General features: G+C 31.8%; 1 protein-coding gene across 7 annotated transcripts in view; it reads right to left on the bottom strand.

Annotated features, from left to right (window-relative positions):
* LOC145268357 (oxysterol-binding protein 1-like) overlaps positions 1-22,547 on the bottom strand; it is a 273,488-nt gene that overhangs the window by 33,946 nt on the left and 216,995 nt on the right. For all 7 annotated transcript variants that reach the window (XM_080123886.1, XM_080123889.1, XM_080123883.1 and 4 more), the window contains 5 exons: positions 21,789-21,998; positions 17,403-17,648; positions 15,422-15,539; positions 11,904-12,103; positions 375-541 (listed from right to left, as the gene is read on the bottom strand). In XM_080123886.1, coding sequence (XP_079980012.1) covers positions 375-541; positions 11,904-12,103; positions 15,422-15,539; positions 17,403-17,648; positions 21,789-21,998 — 941 coding nt within the window. The remainder of the gene's footprint in view (positions 1-374; positions 542-11,903; positions 12,104-15,421; positions 15,540-17,402; positions 17,649-21,788; positions 21,999-22,547) is intronic.

Below are 22,547 nucleotides of genomic sequence, written 5' to 3'. Positions count from 1 at the left end.
CGGTCAGAAAGTAAGATTCAAAGAGCAGTGCTCCAGAAGAGCAGCACTTTGGTTTGCTAAAAAAAAAAAAAAAAAAAAAGAAGAAAACTTGGGCAGTCCTGTCAGTATTTTTTGGTAAGGGCACCTCAGGCGATTAGCAATAAACCAGCCCATTCTCAAGAAGGCAAAGCCCGAGAGGGTGGACCTCTTACAACCATACAGATCTAGTAACATACCGCAGTCAACAAGTAAAAGGCCATTTCAGAAATAGCCTAGACTGTTGATTTTGGTGCTGAGGAAAAAAAAAAAAGAAAAATCCATAGTTCCTAATATGGCTGGGTTTGACATAACATGTGAGCGAGTCTGCAGAGAAATTAGGAATAAAATTGACTTACGGTGGAGCACGACGTTTCCACACATATTTATGTGCACTAGTTTCAAAGGTAGGTTTCCCTTTTGATTCATCAACTTTGAGGACTCTGGCGCCTTCCATTTTGTCATCCCATGTTCCTGTCAACACCCACTGAGCTTTCCCTGAGCTGTCTGTCACTACGCCTGTTACCTGTAGAGAAAAGAGAGTGTAGATGAAAATTTTTAATGTAATAAAATTAAGCTGAAAAATAAATAAATTTTCAATGGGAAGGTAAATGTACTTAGATAAGAAAAAAAAAACTCAACCTGGTTAAGAGGAGCAAAAGATAAAAAGTAAAGTTACAAAGAAACTATATATATATATATATATATATATATATATATATATATATATATATATATATAAGCGAGATAAGATGAAAAATCCTGATAGATATTACTTGAGGTAATACTTTCAGGGTGATCCTAGCCAAAAAGGAGAAGCTCAATATTTACCAGAAGCTAATCGTCCAACACATCGGATCGAATAATCATCTCTCTGAATATTTTTCAACCCAGGCCATTAATTTTCGAATTCCATCGCACCATAAATATGCATACATAACTCAAATTCCATTACCGATGGGAATATTCGCCCATGTATGGAGTATTGCTGTCACATTTGGGCTGGTGCATCTACTACTAGTCTCTCGCTCCTTGACAAGGTTCAAAAGAGAGTCGCAAACCTTATAGGCCCTGAACTGGCATTTAAGCTTCAGCCTCTGTCCCATCGATGAAATGTTGCATCCCTCTGCCTGTTCTACAAGTATTTTAGTGGTGAATGCTCTGACGAACTGCAAGCGCTTGTGCCCCTACGATGTGAGCACCCTCGATAAACCCGACAGACTGCTAAATCCCACCCCTTCACAGTAGAGATCCCTAGATGTAAAAGATCTTTCTACTCCAATAGTTTCTTCCCCAGAACCGCTAGACTCTGGAATTCCATTCCAGGTCCCTGCTTCCCCAACAGTACTGACGTGCAGAAGTTCAAGTGTAACGTGAACCAACATCTTGCTGCCCAAATCCCTACATAGTACCCCAGTAGTTGTTGTCCCTGATAGTAGCCCCCTACACCAAAGTGGCAATTTGCCTTGTTTGGGGTGTAAATATAAAAAAAAAAAAAAAAAAAAAAAAAAATGCAATGGAACGGTATATTCATCCAATATCTGATACAATGTTTCAACACCTAAAATGTCTTTGGATCACATCTACCAAAATATATTCAACTCACCAACAAATATGGCCGTCCCGTATACCTTTTGGAAAATCAGTATGGAGCAACCGCGCATTCTTGTTATATGGGATTACTACCTTCTCCCCTGGACCAATATTCAGCCTACCTGGCATTAAATCCCCGGAGGACATTATACTCCTTCGATAATGGACTGCCCTGGTTGTATGAAATTCCTTTTCCTATAATTATTTTCATATAATTACCATTCACCAACCAAAAAACATTTTTGAATATTTGTGCTGAAAAGCAAAATATGTGTCTATTCACAGCTGAACATTTTGCTAACTGCATTTCATTTCCTTTGATGATATGAGCCATTATTGAAAATCCATGGACTAAGGAAATTAACCCCCTTCTATATATTCCTTTTGTCAAACAATAAATTCTTAACTCGAATATATGTGTCTATATTTTTATTTTCAGAATTTAACTTCAACCACTAAACTTATATATACATATATGCATAAAACATACATGCCCCTGTGTGGAAATTTGATATACCTTTTATGTACGTAATATTTAATATAAAAATAAAAAAATAGGTCCCACAAAAAATAAGGGGTGACTCATTTATATATATATATATATATATATATATATATATATACCAAAAGGGGTTTACAGTTAAAAAAAAAAATAAAAAAAAAAAAAAAAGAGAGAAGCTACCGAAAATAAATTACAGCATTTTAAAACTGTTAAAGTTGCAAAAAAAAAAAATAAATAAAATCTTTTATATATATATATATATATATATATGTATGTAACTCTTGGTTCGTTCGTAATTAATAGTCTTAATAACCACTGGACGGATGGCTTCCACATTTTGGTATAATATGTTTACTGTACCCATGCGTGTTTCTATGTATCTCTTTAATAATAACATTATACTTAATTTTTCTATAATAAATAGGTGGTTTTCATTGTACGGATGGGCCATTTTTTTTTATTTGGGGACAATTATTTCACACCGCGTGCCATCACATGACATCACTAAACGGAACTTTTATATACCAAATTGACTTTTTTCGTTTAAAAATGGAATTATTTCTTTTTTGTTAATATATATATATTTTTTTAATATTTCGTGTTTTATATATATAAAGTACAATTGTTGAATGTTATTCTCTTGATTATATTTGTTTGGGAGAAGCACAATTAAAAAAAAGATTAAAACGGAGCGAAATTTAAATTTCCATTTTTACAACAATCCAGCACGTACTTCGCAAGTTTTATCATAAGTTAACGAGCAACCCATAAAAATCTGGTAACTGAGTGTCAAATCTGCTTAAAATATTGTAAAAAAAACAAAAAACAAAAATAAAAATTAAAAAATAATAGAACCTCTCCCTAACATACTGGCAATGATTTGGTTCCGTCCTTCCCTTGAGTGTTCTAATAAGAGGGATTGATTTACTAGGATCTGTATTAGAAGCTGAGCAAAATTATTTAATTGTTGAATTTTTTGCATTTTGGTTAAATTTGTTATTTTGCAATCGCTAAAAGCCCACACAAAAATTGAACAAAATATAAAATGGTACTCATGCAGAATTTACTCCCCCCACCCACACACCGGATTCCAATTAGTTTAGGGTTCGACCGGCCATCGTTGTGACCGAATTCAGCCGAGTGTTGTCCAAATGTTTAAACACTAAACCAATATTTTATTTATTTTTTTGCAGAATTAATTAATGATGGGAGTATTTTTTCTGTTTATTTTTTTAACATCTGTTGACCAAAAAATAATTTCTACAGTCTCTTGAAAAAAAAAAAACTAACTTTTCTCTACTTTCACCTATTTACAGTGTTCATATAAGCATTCATCTTTTCTTTTTATAATAAAAATTCTGTTTTCAAAAAGAAATGTTTACTGCCAACTTTTTTTTTAAAAAAAAGTGCAAGTTTTCCTGAAAAAAAACAAAAAAAAACAAACTTTCACCTAACAATTTACGGTAAAAAATTCACCTTTTCTTGGGAGAAAACCCCAACTTTTATTGATAAAAAAAAATTGCAAAAATAATAAAATGATTAAACAATACAAAATGCAATTTTTTATGAGGAATGTGTTCCATTTTAACAAACTGAGCCACAATCAATGCGTGGCCGGGTACAGCTAGTATATATATATATAACAACTTACAATGATAAAGAGTATAGTTACATTATCAAGTCAATAAGGGTTACAGAAAGGGGAATAAGAGAGAAACCTATTTAGGCTGTGGCATTTCGAAACTAAATATTTCTCATCAAAAGAGAAAAACAGGCATTATATAAATGTAAAGATAAAAAAGACAACTGACTTTAAAAACATTCAGATCCAAAATGATATAAGTCTGGTTGCTCCTATAATTACTGGAATGATGGAAATCTTCCTAAGATTCCAGTTTCTTTTCATGTATGTAAAACCTTTGTATTTTTGTATGCAGTGTAAAATAATTAATCAAAGAAATTATATCTATATTTTAATTTTTCATCTCTAATAATATGGAACAGCCTATTTTAAATATATTGTAAGCATTACCAAACTCATCCATCCATCCATCCAGCACAGCCATAGCCGAGATTGAACTTACTACACGAGTTTGTAGCGTGATTCAAACCTTGTCCGTAGCTGAATACTTGATGCTTCGCCAGGGCTATCAAGGGTATTTTTTATTGTGACGCCATAACTAGATGGGGTGCCTACCACAGCTGAAGAGAATCCCATCTACCCTCGAGAGATGATGTAAAGAATGATTTTCAAGAAATTTTCCATATTTTCAAAGATTTTTCAAGGTAATATTAGTAATAAGGCCTTTTTGAGGCAAAAATAAAAATTCAAGGACTTTTAAAGCTTGTGCAGATCCTGTGCTTCATGCTAAATTAATGGTTGAATATAGTTAAAGTTGTGTTCATTTACGCATTAAATACTCATCCTTAACTGTGCATCAAACGAATACCATAATACTTAGTTTGCTGCACCTTATCATGAAGCCCCAGGCATAACTTCAACTAGATCAGCCCAATAATTTTTGAGAAAATGAAGAACTTTAATATTAACCACTGTGTATTGAACAGATACCATAATACTTAGTTCGCTGCACTTTATCATAAAAATCTATACAAAATTTCCGCCACATCAGACCAGTAGTTTCTGACAAAAAGTGGAACGGACAAATAGGCTAAGAGAAATATGATATAGATATTGTATTTCGCATATACTGTCATCAATATAATATGACCTAAAAACTCAATATTGTAGTCTAATTCTCCAGTTTCCTTTCTCAAAAATTGGCTTATGTTCTTAACAACAGCAGATTTCTATTCTCTTTTTGGTAAATCAAATTTTACCCCACTTGGAATTGTTTTACAATGGTGACATTTTTCAACAATGATTGACACAGCATATTATATTTTTTACAACTAAGCTTTATCACATAAGCACCTGATGTTTACACTAGCCCATAAGATCGAGACGTAAACTGAATGTCTTAAGATCTCGTTTTCAATTTCTCTTCTTTCCATTTATTTTTTTGGCAAAAGTCTGTTACTTTTTATTAATATATTGTTTAATGCCAGACAAGACCGGGTAAAAAGGACAGCTATTAGTTTATAACATAATCTGTATTATATCATATGTTGTTTTGGTAAAATGTTTTTCAATTATATTTCACTCTTTGTATATACTAATCCTTTTTGTTTAGAAGCTCAATGTATGCTAGATATAACAACAGAGCTTATTATACTTTAATATATATATATATATATATATATTTGGATTACTTTGGACCATCTTCCAATTACACGATTCCCTTGGATTTTACGATTTGTGCAAATGGAATTTTAACCAATTTTATTGGATTTTGCATTCTTGGATTTTACTGTCATTGGATACTTTACTCATCACCTGACTATCCATTCATAGGGGAGAACTTGAATGCCTAGTAGACACTGTCCTCGATTGTCTAAGGTCTCTCTGTACAGGGGTTTGTCAGAACAATCTGGTGTGAGGATACTTTTTCCATAGAAGTAAACCCTGACCAAATATTCAAAATCACATAGTATTCGTAGCCCAAATAAGATCTCCTCACTACGGCTACTCCACAGCTTTTCTGAGGAATGGTGCACCTTCTCCAAGTAATATTACCTCAAGTAATAGCACGAAGCTGGATACTCCACCAGACTAGATAAATTCTTGTCCTGGAATCCAGTAAGACCAAGAGACCAACATTAAAGATATACTACAACATATAAAAATGGTTAATTGGGGAGAAGAAAATTATGTTCTCATTTCTTTACTAACTCAGTGCTTGAGAGATAAAAAACTTTAATGGAACATTCGAATATCTATGTATCTCATATAGACTTCAAGTGTTAGTCCCAGGTCGTGGGCCCCTTGATTTCTGAGAACTTCGACTGAAGTAAAATAAAACAAAAAGGTGAAATCACTTTTTTCTTCACCCTATTCCCTTTGCATCACTTTTTGTTATCAAGTAAGATCTATGACTTACTTGTAATTCATTAAATACTTTTGTAAGCAAAATCTGATCCCACATTTTACTAAATCCTACCCTCTGATGAGAAGGAAAATATTTCTTCGAAACTCCGTGGATTAAGGACTATCCACTTACTTAGTGTTTCCGTTTTAAAATTAAATATGCTTTTAACGCTTTTTCAAAGTGTTTCTTAACATGTTTTATTAACTATTTGTTCTTTTATATATATATATATATATATATATATATATATATATATATATATATATATATATATATATATATATATATATATATAAAACACAAACACACTACCAGGCCCTATTTCCTAGTGTTGCCCAGAGAAAAATAAAAGAAAGCTAACTAAAAAAATATTAAATATTCTTTTTCAATAAATATGTTTAAAATCAATTCTATTGTATTTACATGTCCATGCAAATACAATTATGAGCCTTATTTCAGTGCTATTTCTTATTTTATTCTTGTAAATTATTGAAATTGTATTCTTTTGTATTAAGTGAATAGTAGGGACCATCAATGCTCACTATAGAATCAATGAAATCATTTTGTGCGTATTTTATGAAGTTGCTTACAAAAATTTATTTACAAATGAAACAAAAATATGAGTAATAGAAGTAAAGTCTAATAATTAGAAAATAAAGCAATTCTATTTTTAAAGTAAACATTTGGGAAGATTTTTGTTTTACAAAGAAATCACCACTTATCAAGGCCTGAGGGCCACTCGAGGATAAGGGTTAATGAATGTAAGGGGGTAGTGTAGTAATCATTAATGGTGTAGATTGGGTAGAATCTGACTTAGCGAGATAAAGGATCATTTGAATAAATTCACAATGATTTCTATTTGTAATAATAATAAAAAAAATCATGTTATTTCCAGTTGCGTGCAGTTATGTTATCGAACTGGCAGTAACTAATCTGTACTTTCACCTAACAATTTAGTAAACAAAAAAGATATTCGTTTATTCTTTTTTTTTTTTTTTAATTTTTTTTTTTGACTTCTCTGCAATATATCCCAAGGGGTTTTATAAGTAAATAGATTTGTGCGGTTTTAACAACAGAAAATTCAAGTTCTACAATTTATTTGTGTTTACTGAATTGTTAGGTGAAAGTACAGAATATTCACGACATAACTGAAAGTATTTTTTTTTTTTGGTTCTGATTACAAAGTTAAATCATTGTGAATTTATTCAAATGGTATTTTCTCTAAGTTCCCTCCCCCCTACAAAAACATAATTTTATTATATTTTTTGTGAGGTGGGGATTGAGTTAGCGAAATAAAGGACCGCTTGAATAAATTCGCAATGATTTAACTTTGTAAAAAAAAAAAAAAAAAAAAAAAAAAGCGTGGTATATTCAGTTGTGTGCACTTATATTAACGAACTGCCAGGTGTTTCGTAACTATTCTGTACTTTCCCCTAACAATTTTATTTATTGTAAAACTTGAATTTTACCTGTAAAAACTAGTTTGAAAAAAAATTAGCATGGTAACGTTAGTGCATAAGCACCATTTTACTTTAAATATTTGTTTTCCAAAGGAGCGTTTGAATAAATTCAATGATTTAAATTTAAATTGTTGTGTAAATATTTCTATATAAATAAATACTAAAAAATAATGACCCATGTAGGTAGAAAAGTAACCTTTATTAGTATTGGTAACCTTTTTTTTTTTTTTTTTACATAGACATCACCACTTATCAAGGCCCAGGGGCCACTCGAGGATAAGGGTTAAAGAGCATACAGTAGAAATTGGACAATATAGTAACCGTTAGTAATGGAGATTCGGTAAATTTGTTAACTTATATAGAATGGCTCATCAAAAACTTGAAGACAACCATATTGTAGTCAGCTGGAAAGCAGAAAAACGGAAGACAATTCCATAGGCGTGCAGTTCTAAGAAAGGAGCTTTGCTTATGGAATCTACGTTTAGGTTTAGGCACAGATAAAGAGTAGGGGAAATTAGTGATAGTGTTTTCTGCTAGGCGGGTGTTTCTTGTGAAAGTTTGGCGAGGGGGGACCATAGAATGGAGCTCAGCCGAGCACCTGCCATGAAAATAACGATAAAGCAGAGACACTCACAACGTCTCTTCTGTGAGAAAGAGATTGCAGGGAAGAGAAAAAGAACCCCCCCCCACAAGGCCACGAAGTCTATTTTGAACTCTATCAAACAGGATAAGTGCTTTCTAGCAGCTCCTGCCCAGATGTGGCAACAGTACGCCATCCTTGGACGTACCTGGCTCTTATATAGATAGAGAATTGCATTAGTAGGGAGATATCACTGGATCGATAGAAGGATCTCACCATTTTCCCAGCGGCCTTGGAAACAGATTTAATGTATGTGTTCCATTTAAGATCAGGAGTAAAGGTCAAGCCCAGAAGCTTGTCAAAACATGAGGCCTCCCCAAGACGAGAGCCATTTATTTCAATTGATGCCAGATGGGGATCAGAGCGTTGATGATGTAAAGATAAAAGCTTCGTTTTAGATGCATTAAAAGTAACAAGTCACCTCTTTCCCCATTGTATCACTTGCTCAAAATCAGAGGAGAGAGAATCAGAGAGAACTTGGTTGTTTACGGTCTTAGATGTGCTACCATAGATAGTAGTGTCATCAGCATAGATGTCTACGAATGATGTAAGGATGTGATTTGGAAGATCATTAATATAGATCAGGAAGAGAGTTGGACCCAGGATGGACTCCTGAGGGACTCCGGCATTAATACTAAGCGCTTCTGATTTCTGCCCATCAACCACTACTCTTATGAACCTATCAGAGAGAAATCATTTAATAATTGAGAAGACATTTCCAGCTATACCGTAGCTTGAAATCTTGTGAAGTAAACCTTTATGCAATACTCTATCAAAGGCCTTTGATATGTCAAGAGCAATTGCACTAGAAAGGTAGCCTCCGTCGAGAGATTCGCTAATCCTATGAGATATAACTGTAAGCACATCTGCTGTAGATCTAGCAGAATTAAAACCATATTGCGTGTCACTAAGGTTATTTTTGCCGAGATGGTTGATTAGTTCTCTAACACAGATTCCAGCAACTTACTCATGACGCACAGGGGACTTATTGGCTTGTACTGTGAGGGAGATGAGTGATCACCTGAATTCTTAATTATTAATTCTTTCCCCTCATATTTTTGAAAGCTGCATTTTAAAAAATGACTAAGTATCGAAAATTGCGTAAAAGTGTGACTATTAGTTATTTTTTGCTAGATTTACTGAACATATGCGTTAAAAATGGCCACTATTAAAATTGTATTCTGTTTTGCTTTTGTCAGTGCTATTATAAATTCCCATCATCAAGTAAGAGTGAAAATAAATTCTGTTAAAAGTATTTAGTGGTGAATTGGTAAGGTTGTCTGTAGGCACTTAAAAGTATTGTATATTCTTAAAAAAGTAAATAGATCTAGTAGCTATTATTTTGATTCATTTGAGCTACTGTCATTGTTTATAGTTGGGTTTTGTTGAGGATTGTATGAATGAAATCTGCACCAGGTGTATATTTAAATGTGAGAATTTATCTGGCGTCTATTTTATACATATGAGCAAGCATCGATTGTAAGTATTTCTAATTGCATTTTGGAATTAAAGTATAAAAAGCCAGTTTAATCGTAAAATATGTAAACATAACTTTGTTTTCATGCTATTTGTACACCAAGTCAGACATAGTTTTTTTTTACAATCTCTTATTTTAAATAGTAAGTGCATGCAATCTAAATATATATAGTGAACTGGTAGTTTCAGTGTAATTTGTTATTTCATTAAACCATTAAGAATATGAGCAGTTGTAACTCTAAGAATAATGTAGTACGTAGTCAATATTAATAAGTAAAAAGTAAAATAATAATTCAACAACATGCGAAAAAGTGAACCCATGAATAAAAGCAAGCAGTGATTTTAAGTTACGGGAGAGGAGTAAATAGCATTAAGGTGAAAAACCTTTTGCTACTCTCTTAGTGGGATTACATATTTGAGAGAGTACGCCCACTAGGATAAAGTATAAGAATTATTAAACAGGGACAAAATGTATGTATTGTTAGCTAGGAACACACTTTCTTAGTAACTGTAAGTGGTGAACGTAAAAGTTGTGCATGCAAAGTTTTTCTTTTGTTTCTATGATGGCGGAAGTTGTAATGGAAAAACCATCTTTATTTCATTATATATATATATATTTATATATTTTTTTTTTTTGCTGTGATAGTAACAATGGTTGATAAAGTCAACACATTCTATCAGAATGGTTTTGATTGTGTATTTTGTCTGGCAAGTCAAGCATTCCTGTTTAAGAATGAAAGAGGGAGTCAGTTTTATGTAACCGCTATGTAACCAGAGCACTGTCACCTGCTTTCTACATCTATGAGTTATAGCACACATTTTTCTTTTTATTAGTCTAATACAGTACATGAAATATACTACATATTATGCTAATAGGGCTACCCAATATTGTCCAGGGCAAAAGTGCAACATATCTATTAAAATTCTTCTGTACCTCTCTTTATTCGTCTCTCTTTCTTTCTTTCCCTCTCTTCACCCAGCCAATTCTTCAGCTGGACATACACAAAACTCTTTCTTTTATATAATAAATTCACGAGTCATCACTTTCTTTCCAAATAAATACATAACACTAAACAACCCCCACCCCAAAAAAAAGAAAACAAATACCCTCCTGATGAAACCTGGCCCAGTTGACTCTAAGAGAATGAATAATTTCTTTTAAATTTCAGATATTATTAATTTAGACCAATGCTGATGAAAAAAAAAAAAAAAAGATTAACTTTATAGGTGTTTGTCATGTAGTTTTTGGTTTTTAATTTGAATACCAAACATACAGACATCTATCATTTATATCATAAATTGTATTGAATAAAACCTTCTCCCCAATTGTCTTTGAGTATCTACCTTTAAAATTGTCCAATTTGTAATAAAACATCCGGCATCTGTCCGACAGTCAAATTGTAAATAAGCACCTGGAAATGAATCAATATCGTCACAATTTATAGCTATTGAAGCTACGATGTCTAATAAGTGACTTGCTAAAAATCCACAAAATTATAAACCATCTCGCTAAAATACCAACCCAGAGCACCTTTTTGATCTTCATGTGTCTGTGAGGCAATGTGGTACCCCACTCAACAACAAACGCAGATCTCAACGCTATGTGCCATGGATTTCTTCTCTTTCATTTCTTCTGGATGATTCATTTCGCGTGCGTGTGGTACCATCGACCCTCTGAATGCTATGGTCCATATCTACGTGGTCTGTTGAGGCCGCTTTGTTGTCGATTAACATTAACTCATATCGATCTTCTCCAAGTCATGGCCTGCGGTCAACCATGTTAATCTATAAACTGTCCTCATCACTCACAAACCCAAGACAGTCTGTAAACTGTCCCTAACTGTTACAAAATTAACTGCCACACCTAAAACTGCATGTAAACTAACTCCGAACATATCTTTTCCGTTTACTGCCACACCTTGATCAACAATCCTATTTTAGTTACCTTTTTTTGTATATTGGTGAACAACTTCCTATACCTTTGTTCTACTGATAAACTTTATTTGTTTTTTTTATACACTTCCTGGGAAAGGGGGATACAACATTGATATTATCACACTTGTGAACATGCCTACAAAAAAAACAAAAAAAAAACACAACTTCGATGACTTTTGGAAACCTTTTTTTCACTCAGAATTACTAGAACATGGAAACAAACAATCTGCATAGAGTCGATACAATTTTTGTTAATATTAGTCTAGTTATTTGTTATGTCTTTTGGTCATTACCTTCCTTGGTGTCTCCCTGCTGAAGTAACTGTAGGCTGAGTACTTCAAGTGGCACTTATCACCAGTCGTGTGGTTGGTGATATCCATTTCACCATAATTGTCTACCCACAATCGGCCGACAATGATATTGTGCACGGTTGTAGTAACTTTCCGCCATGTGTAATGGTTACCTGTTCTTGTAAATTCTAAGTGGCTAATACCTGAAGAGGATAAAAAAAAAATAAAAGTTATCAGCAAATATTTACGTATTATTTGGATATTTCAGACTAACTTTCTTACCTTGAGTGTCATTTGCATAACATTTCAGTCGATGTAACCTCCAACCTTTTTCATGTGTATTTTGTTGAACTCTAATATCTTTCTCTCAAATTTGGGGAAATCTGCACAGAATTTCGAACGGAACTTTTTATTTAATTCACGGGGTTAGCATGCTTTCATTCTATGACTGGGCAGAAGTCCTAAATAACTTGCAATTGTATTTTGGATGTTGCCTGCACTGAAGATTGAACTTTTAATCCCTAGAAAGGTGTAACAACTGAATTTTACTATGTACGTTATTCACTGCACCACAGGTCTATCTTGTTCGACAAGATACATAAAGTAAGGTTAGGGTTACATCAACCAAAGCATTGTGCAAATAACACTCAAAATGAGAACAGTAGTCCAAAAAATCCAATACAAACGATCAAGCCTCATCTAAAAAAATATTTATATTAGTTTAGATATTAAAGCTAAACAAAAAATGATCTTAATATTTTCATACATTCAAACATAAATTAGTATAAGACATCTTTCTGTAAAAGAAAACAAAAATTGAACACTTGGTAGTCGATATTGCACATGCAAACATTTAAGCATTGTAATTACTTTTACTTTGTAGCAAAAATGACAGTGTAAAGGTAAGAGGTCCCAAATGTTGACAATGGTTTGAACCTTAGCTTAAAACACTTGCTTCCGGCCAAGATCAGTGTAGTATCTGTTCTGTCCTTGGTTAGTGGAGGAGAAATCTTTCATGACTGAGACAATTTTAATCTTTGTTCCTATCCAGAGTGCCCATTTTTGGGGAGCTAAATTTTCCCCATATTAAAAACTGACCTTGTGTCTAACTCTGCTCTCAAAGGGAGGCAAATAAATAGGAACATTAAAAGGCCTTAATACAACTGTCTGTAGATGATTATATATATATATATATATATATATATATATATATATATATATATATATATAAAAATGGATAGAGATACAAAATAATTTTACAACTAACAATAAGATAGAAAATAAACAAATAAAAAAATAAATAAACATGCACATACATAAACGATCACACAAACTAACATATATATAAAAAAAAAAAAAAAAAAAAAAATTTAACTTAGATTTAAAACAGCCAGTGTCAACTAGGGCTTTGTCCTGTAAGTGCCTGCTCATTGACTGATTAGGAAGGGTGTGGTGGATACTAGAAAGCTGATTGGCTAACTAAAAACTCAATAGAAGGTGCGTATATAAAAACGCGAGACAACCACAAAATTCTCGCATAAGCTTGAAGAATCCTAGCGTGGATGAAACGGAATATTCTGTGTAGCTTAATTGCCATATATATTTTATAACTTACTATATATATATATATATATATATATATATTATGCATAGATCATCGTATAATGATTAGATCACTCTCTGACTGACGTAAATGAACATTTAAAATTAAAATGTTTAAATTCGACATTATTTCACGCGGTTACTGGTAGGCGAATGGATTAGGTCTTCGCTAAACTGAGCCAGAGATGTCTCGTGATGCGGGGTTCGAATTGTTCAACTGGTATTAATCGTGACACCCTGCACTGAAGATTCCCGAAAGGATGAAACACTAGTGTCTGTAGGTATTTAATTATTATAGCAAAAAATAAATAAATAAATAATTATATAATATATATATATATTTTTATTACATTTTCACCCCAAACAAGGCACATTGTCAACTATCAGGGTCAACAACTACTGGGGCACTATGTTGGGATTTGGGCAGCAAGATGTTGGTTCACGTTACACTTGAACTTCTGCATGTCAGTACAGTTAGGGAAGCAGGGACCTGGAATGGAATTCCAGAGTCTAGCGGTTCTAGGGAAGAAACTGCTGGAGTAGAAAGATCTTTTACATCTAGGGATCTCTAATGTGTAGGGGTGGGATTTAGCTGCCTGTCGGGTTTGTCGAGGGTGTCTAATATATATATATATATATGTATATAGTTTTAATTTTTGATGGATTAATAAAATATGTAATTTTATTTAATTTTATGCTCATCTTCAATTTTTCCTGCTTTTTTAAAATTGTTATCTACTTATACTGAACTTTGTTATATCAACATAAGGATAATATTTGTTTTTGTAATTTCAATATATATATATATATATATCAGTATTTAAGATTTATTTAAGATAAAGTAAATATAAATATTGATATGAATATTTATATGTTAATCCTATCTTGATGAAAATACTCAACATTCCAGGGAAGTTAAAATTATGCAAAATGTTACCAATTTTCAACCAGCTTCATTGATTAGATTTTGTTATTGTTCAACTGCATCTTCATATTTGGACATCAATTTGAACATTTTTTTGGCATTGCCTCTTTATATATTTCTATATAATCTTTGACCATTACTTCTTTTTGAACTTTGAAGCTCTCAATTTTTGTGCTAACCAGCAATGTTGTAGTAAGTCTACACAAAATTCCTTTGCTAACCCTTTTTTTCTCTGATGAAAAAAGCCAAATTTTTAAAACTGAATGGAATAAGGAAATAATTCACTTTATCTTCTTGTATTCCTTGCCCCAATAAATGTTGCAAATCAAAAGTTGCATAATTTTAAGTCATGTGTGTGTGTGTGTGTGTGTGTATATATATATATATATATTTTTTTTTTATTAGTGATGGAACGATTCCAATATTTTCCCAATTCTCATACAATTGCTGATTCCAATATGACAAATTCTGTATCCAATTCTTTTCAAAGCTTTACATATCCAGTTATAGACTAAAAAACTTTTAAACCACCATAAAAATCCATCTAATATGCGTGCATCTTTACAAACATAAAGGTACACTTGGATGAATCTATAGATGTTAGTTTTACTGGAAGTTAAAAAATCAATATTAATCATTGATATAAACAATGGTAAATTTTTTTTAGCAATTAACAATAATGGAATAATTAAATAGCAAGGTCCATAAATTTAGGTAATTGAATGGAGTAGTTGGCTTTTGAATTTTAGCACATTCTAAAATAGTTTGGCCGCATTTGGCTCTCTCTTTTTGTTTCCTCATAGAAGTTGTTTTTAATTTAACAAAAAAATAAAAATAAAAATAATTTAAGTGATTTTTAGAATATGACATCTTTGTTTTTTAACGTGTAGATACATCATAAAGATTTGTCTATATTTTTTTGTATTTTTGCTTTCTACAATGTGTCATTCCAAATAAGACCTGAAATAAGTTACTAACAATGTTCTTTACTTACCCATTGGAATAATCTGCAAATATTTTCCGCGAAATTTACTCATCATAGTGAACTCCTGCCACAAGCGCCAACCTCTGCCTTCAGTGTATTGAGCACACATTGGGGGATGATGGCTAACCTATATAAAACAACAATAAAGAATTGCAGAGAAAATGCTAAGAAATTATAAAAAAAGTAAAAAAAAATTCTTTTTTAAAGATTATAAATAAATGTAAATGTATCATGTTCTCATTCCATCCACCATGAAGTAAGTAATCCACAATTGTATTTTAATGTTACCTACACTGAGGATTGAACCTTCAACCCCCAGAAGAGTAACTTCACAAATGAATTTTTACCAAGTATTGATGTGGACAAATCTAGCTCAAATTTTAGGAGCCTTAAATAAACCTATTTTGTTTCTATAGGTACAATCTTATATACACACACTTTTTTATTCGAAGAGGTTGGGGGGGGGCAAAATATTCCAACTGTTATTTGAGGAACATACATTTGTCTATAATGAGTTGTTTGGCGGGCTTCTGCTATTCAATAAAACATGTCTGAGACATATTTCATAAAAAGATGTATAAAATATTATGAGTATGAATCAAATACAACTAGTTTCGGAATGATTATATATATATATATATATATATATATATATATATATATATATATATACATACACAGTGAATAAATGAAAAAAAAAACTATATTCCAAAGTTCATGATGTTGACCATCTTACAATTTATTCCTTTAATTCAGTTGACATTTACAATTCTTGACAGTATCTGTTTCATGGCGCAAAATCAATCACTTAATTATTATATCAATCAGTGAATCTATTATGCCCTTAACTCATCAGAAGGAATAAATAAGATGGTCAATGTAATGAATTTTGGAATATAGTTTTTTGTCATTTATTCACTGTAATTACATTGAGCTTCTTAAATAAGGATTGGTATATATTATAAGAAAATATATTTATTGGACTGAAATGTGAATAAATACAAATAATATATATATATATCTTGAGCTTCCTTTTTAAAATATGTTTTTAACTCTTTTTCAAGATGTTTTTTTAACATGTTTTATTAATCATTTGTTCATATTATATATAAATATATATATATATATATATATCTGTTTTATATTTTACTAGCAGGGGAGGGGGGGGGTACCCGGCGTTGCCCGGGGAGTTTGGAGGTGTGTGTGTTTTTGGGTAAATCAAAACAAAAATCATTGCCCGGGTGTTTGATTAAAAAAAAATTTTGGTAGGTATATAGGAAGGATTGAACCCGAAGCCTTGACGCGCAGTTGGAAAATAATAAAGTGTGAAAAAAAAAAAACGTGTAACGTTTAACGGAAACATGTTTGTATTTATTTAAGTAAGATTAAGAATTAGCAGGTGCCAGTACTTTCATTTATTCAGATCAACTTTCAGCGCAGGACAGTATTTTATTTATTACGGGTCTGTTCGCTTCTTTTTTTATATGAAAAAGTCAAATCCACATGTGGCGATCAAAAAATGTTGAGTATTTAACTTTTGAAAGTCGGGCGAATTAAATAAACAGGCAACCCCCGTTGTTAACTCAGATATTATGATTTCGATGTGATATAAAAAGTTTTAAGTTGTGAGCCGACCGATCACTTCTCGGAAAAAAGCCTTTCTTGGACATGCACGAAAACGCACACACACAAACATTTTAGCTTTTATATATATATAGATAGAATCCAAAGAGCTGAGTTTATTTTTACGTACTAGTAAATATATTAATACTTTTAAAAGAAAACAGTGCTCATTGTACTGTAGATATATAATAAGCTCAATAGGTACAGGTATCCTAGAGCTATTTTAATATTGTTTTTTTTTTTTTATGAAACTGATTTTAATTCACAATTATGAATCATTTTACTCAATGCATATATATATATATATATATATATATATATATATATATTGAATGGTGAAATGAAATAATTATTTATTTTATCTAACCTGCTCTGCAAGTGCTCTCCATCCAAAGTCATCTGTGCGGTCACATTCATAAGTCTCTCCTAACAGGGGGTTGAATGGTTTGCTGGTACGGTTGGTAGTAGTAGAATAAGAAGAGATGGTGAAAGCGGCCACATACACCATCTGTTCAGCAGATAATTCACAGCGTGCTGCCTGGTCAAGGCACTCCGAGTATTCAAACTCCTCAGTAAGTCGTTGTAACATTGAAAGCGGTTCATTAAAATTCACCTGAAAGATTTAAAAATGAATAACTAAAATTTAACAGCACAAAGTTAACAAACATTTATCAAAGAATTTACAGGTTAGATAATAACTTGCTGGATGAGAAATGCTGAAGATAGCGATGTTTGCAAGATACTCTTTTTTTATCTGACTGACAAGGCCAATCTCATTTCTAGGATAGATGACTCGGTAATTGTTCAAAATAACAAACATAAATTGAATTTCAATTAAAACCAATGTTATTGTGTTGAAATTAGCAACATTTCCAAAAATTAAAAAGCTGGTAAGGTAAAAGAAATTATTATTGATGAAAATCGGTTTCGAAAAAAAATTGCAAGCTTTACTTTAATAATAAACAGAAGTGGTTTTTGATAAAAGGGGAGGTAACTGCAAAAAAAAAACGGTGCTTGTTTAGTTTAATCAAGATATTACAAAAATGAAAAAAAAAAAAAAAATATATATATATATATATTGTGCGTACCCATTATGGAATAAAGTTCTCATAAAAAATTTCACTTAATTTGCTCAAGTAGTTTTTTTTTTCTAATGAAAATCAAATTTTAATGCGATCGATCATATCCCAGCTATCTTGCCTATTTCGCAGATAAGGAGGGGGGGGGGCCCAGTGAGATAACTCCTATCACTGCTTAAAGTTTGTCAAAATTTGATGAGATTATTTTGAAACATGGGCAAAAAAAAAATAAAAAATAAAAAAAAATACCTAGATAAATATTTTAGTTTTTTTTTTTTTTTTTTTTTTTAACTTATTTTAAAATTTCTGTGTCTATTTTAATCCATTTTTCATTTTTTCTTTTGTTTATCACTTTTTCGTATAAAAGGCACACTCCTCTGCGAAACAGCCAAGATGGCCGCAAGACGATTGAGCTCATTAAAATTTGATTTTCCTCAAAAAAAAAAAACTTGATCACATTAAGTGAAATTTTTTTTATGAAACCTTATGTATGTACAGTGTAATTATTTTTCAATATTTTCATTTTTTTAATGTCTTCATTAAACCAAACACGTACAGAAAAAAAAAAAAAAAAAAAAAACAATAGCAGACCACCAACCGTGAAAGTAAATGTTTTATGTAATAATGTAGTAAATATGTTACTAATTAAGTAGACGGCATTGCTTTTAGTTTAAATTGAATTTTTGGATGTTCAATTTTATTTTTCTAAACAAGCACCTCTAACTCTTCCTTTTATGAGTGAAAAGTAGATATTACTTTTATGTCCAGGTTCTAACAATTTGTCAGCTTAAAGGTTATTTGGGCCCGACTTGGAAAAACCTATAACTTTATAGATATAAATTGATATTATTCTCTGATCACAACTGTCAGCAAATTAAGTTAGATCTCAAACAAAAAGAACAATCATACAAAACATCAAATAAAATACACTCAGATTAATTAGCAGCCCTTTCCTCCTCGTCACCAACATGACACAAGGTCAAGGTTAACCTATTAATCCCAAGCATATCTAAGTAAATTAGTATTGATTTAAACCGTATAATGTAGAAAAAAAAAGAAAAAAAAAGCTAGATACACAAATTAAAAGGAAAAAGCTATTCATTTTATTAAGAAAGCAAAATATTGACTCTTCGATAAATAGGACATTTAAATGGTACATTTAACATATTTTTACAAATAAAGACATTATGCATTCAAGATAAAATCTACATATGGTTAAGGAGCAAAAACACAAATTACACTTTTTGGACATTAACTTTCTGATTTACTGTTGCAAGAATGATGTATATATGTTCATATATCACCAAATAAAATTTTAGCAAATTTCACAGGAATTTTAAGATTTTAAGATTCCGACATCTGAGAAGTTGATGAATAAAAATGAATTTAAAAAAAAATTTTTTTTTTTTTTAAGAGTATTTAAGCAATAATCAATACTATTATATATTATCTCAGATTAAAAAAAAAAAAAAAAAAAAAAAAAAAAAAAATTATTTGGTGTCTTATGGAACAGTGAGACCTAATAGGTTAAAGTACCAAACAATTTTATTTGAGTAAAAAAATGAAACAGTGAGAAGAGTTGCTGAATAGCGGCATATTTTAATGATTTATACTAAACTAGCGGGGGTACCTGGTGTTGTCCGGGTGTTTAGAGGTGTGTGTGTGTGGGGGGGGGTTTAAAATCAAAACAAAACAAAGTAATAATCCTGTTTAAATATTATAAAAAAAAAAAAAAGGGGGAAACTAAAAAACGAACATGATGCAATACAAACAGTCCGGTGCGGTGGTGCCCGGGTGTTTGAAAACCAAAAAAAAATCAAAAAAATCGTGATGACTTAACTAAACAGTGAATTATGTCAAACATCAATCCCGCAGTCAAGTTTGTTTTGGTTTTGTTTCCCCATGTGTTGAAAACCAGCTCCCCATAAAAAATTAGGGTGTCCAAATGAAAGCAATTGTCTGATATGACGGTTTCTACCGCATTGATCAAAAGCTGATTTGTTTTCAGGACTTTCTGTCGAAAGCTGAAAACGCACACCATTTCAATTTAGTTTCACTTTATTTATACTAAAAAGACGAACAAACAGGCAACACAGCGAAATAGCACGATTTTTATAAAAGTTGATCTAAATAAATGTAGATGCGATGTGCGTTCGCAAATCCTAGATATTATAATCTAGGGAGTATATAAAAAGTTCTAAAACATAGTAACCTCCTCTCTATTTTTTTAAATAATTCAAACGTTGGGTGTGTGTGTATATATATATATACATATATATATATATATATATATATATATATATATATATATATATATAGGAAGTAATGTTCCCTCCTTAGATTTGTCAATTAACAAAAATAGTATATATATATATATATATATATATTGAAAAAAAAAAAAAATAGTATATATATATATATATATATATATATATATGGAAGTTTTACATTTGGATTTTACCGTCACTGGATTTTTTATCTTCCACCAGACTATCCTTTCATGTGTAATCACCTTTTTCTTTACCATATTCCCTCTGCTTAACTTATTTTGTTTTCAAGTTAGATCTTTGACTTACTTGTTGTTTTATCAAATACTTCTGCATGCAAAATCCAATCCCGCATTTTGCTAATTCCTACCCTCTGATGAGAAGGAGAGTATTTCTTTGAAACTCCGCGGATTAAGGACTATCCATTTATCTAGTGTTTCCTTTTCAGATTAAATATGTTTTTAACTCATTTCAAAGTGTTTTTTAACATTTTATTAACTGTTTGCTCATATATATATATATATATATATATATATATATATATATATATATATATAGAGATATATATAAAAATTTATGAATACAATATTTGGTTGCACAATCGCAAAAGATGTTTCAGTCACAGCTATAACGCAGCCAGACTTTAAGATCTTTTCTTTATTTTCATTTGATGGAATGAGATAAAAAAGCTTCTGAAAATGAACATGTGATCAACTCAAATTGAATTCAGATCACTTAATATTAACTGCTAGGTTATATATTTTTATTTGAAAGTTATCACTTATCAAGGCCAGGAGGCCACTGAAGGATAAGGGTTAATAAGTGTTAGTAGTTGGTGAGATAACCCAATAGTGATCAGTAATGGTGGAATTTGGGTAGGGTTTACTTATTTAAGAGGACAGGTCTACAAAACTTTATTTACATTGGACTTGAAAATGTAAAGTTATAGTCAGCCTGGAAGCAGCTCCATGGTATCTTGTTCCACAGACAGTTCTAGGAAAGAAACTCTGCTCATGGAATTTACATTTAGGCATGGATAGAGTAAGGGGAATTGTTGATGGTATTCAGAGCTAAACGAGTATTTGTTACAAACATTTTATAAGAGCAGGGCGGGGGGGGGGGGCATGGATTGAAAGCAACATTTTATATTTATTTGACCTGGGTTTAAAAAAAAAAAAAAAAAAAGAACCGATACAATTCTTAAAATTAGCAACTCGGCCAATATGGCACAAGATTAAGGTTAATATTGGGTGTGGCTATTTTTATATGCCACAAATTTGTTTATGACTGATAAAAATTATATAAACTGCCTTAGCCTTGAAGGATTTCTCCTCTCTTGAAGACTAAACAGCTATTAGACTCCAATCCTAGTTCAAAAGTAAGATAAAAACCGTTTAAGATACTTACAGGCATTGGTATTTTGGAAAGCTCTTTGCCGATACAATTTTTCATAATGCTCCACAGATTCAAGCTATAGTTTGGCCGTTCCAGTATGGCTTTCCGACGTACTCTTGGGCACGGTCCAACAGCACCCCCAACTGCTCCTTCAGTGAATGAGTTTTGTCTATTACTGGCTTGACTGGCATTCCTCCGATGAGGATATTTAGCACCTTCTTTCTGGATAAAAAAAAGAAAAGGAAAATTGAATTAAAACACAAAGTTTTGTTCAATAGATTACATATTAAGAAAGAGTTCATAATGTCCTAGTTAGCTGCACTATAATGTATCATACAAAATAGTTCATTAAAGTTTATTCATTTAATTTCTATTACAATTGTAGCACTACTTAGTATTGGGTAAAAAGAAATGTTGAAAGATGGTATTTTCTACTTGAGCTTAGATTAAGAAAATGGCAACTTCCATAAGAAGTTTAAAGTTTTAAAACAACATTGCAGGAAATGTCATGGGGTGGTGGGGTCATTAGTGACATGTCATGGGGTGGTGGGGTCATTAGTGACATGTCATGGGGTGGTGGGGTCATTAGTGACATGTCATGGGGTGGTGGGGTCATTAGTGACATGTCATGGGGTGGTGGGGTCATTAGTGACATGTCATGGGGTGGTGGGGTCATTAGTGACATGTCATGGGGTGGTGGGGTCATTAGTGACATGTCATGGGGTGGTGGGGTCATTAGTGACATGTCATGGGGTGGTGGGGTCATTAGTG

This window comes from Euprymna scolopes, chromosome 43 (assembly GCF_053919585.1).
Source record: "Euprymna scolopes isolate OS-2025 chromosome 43, ASM5391958v1, whole genome shotgun sequence".
In the NCBI taxonomy this organism is placed as follows: Eukaryota; Metazoa; Mollusca; class Cephalopoda; order Sepiida; family Sepiolidae; genus Euprymna; species Euprymna scolopes.
The sequence above is the reverse complement of the archived record's forward strand: the minus strand, read 5'-3'. Positions and strand labels throughout refer to the sequence as shown.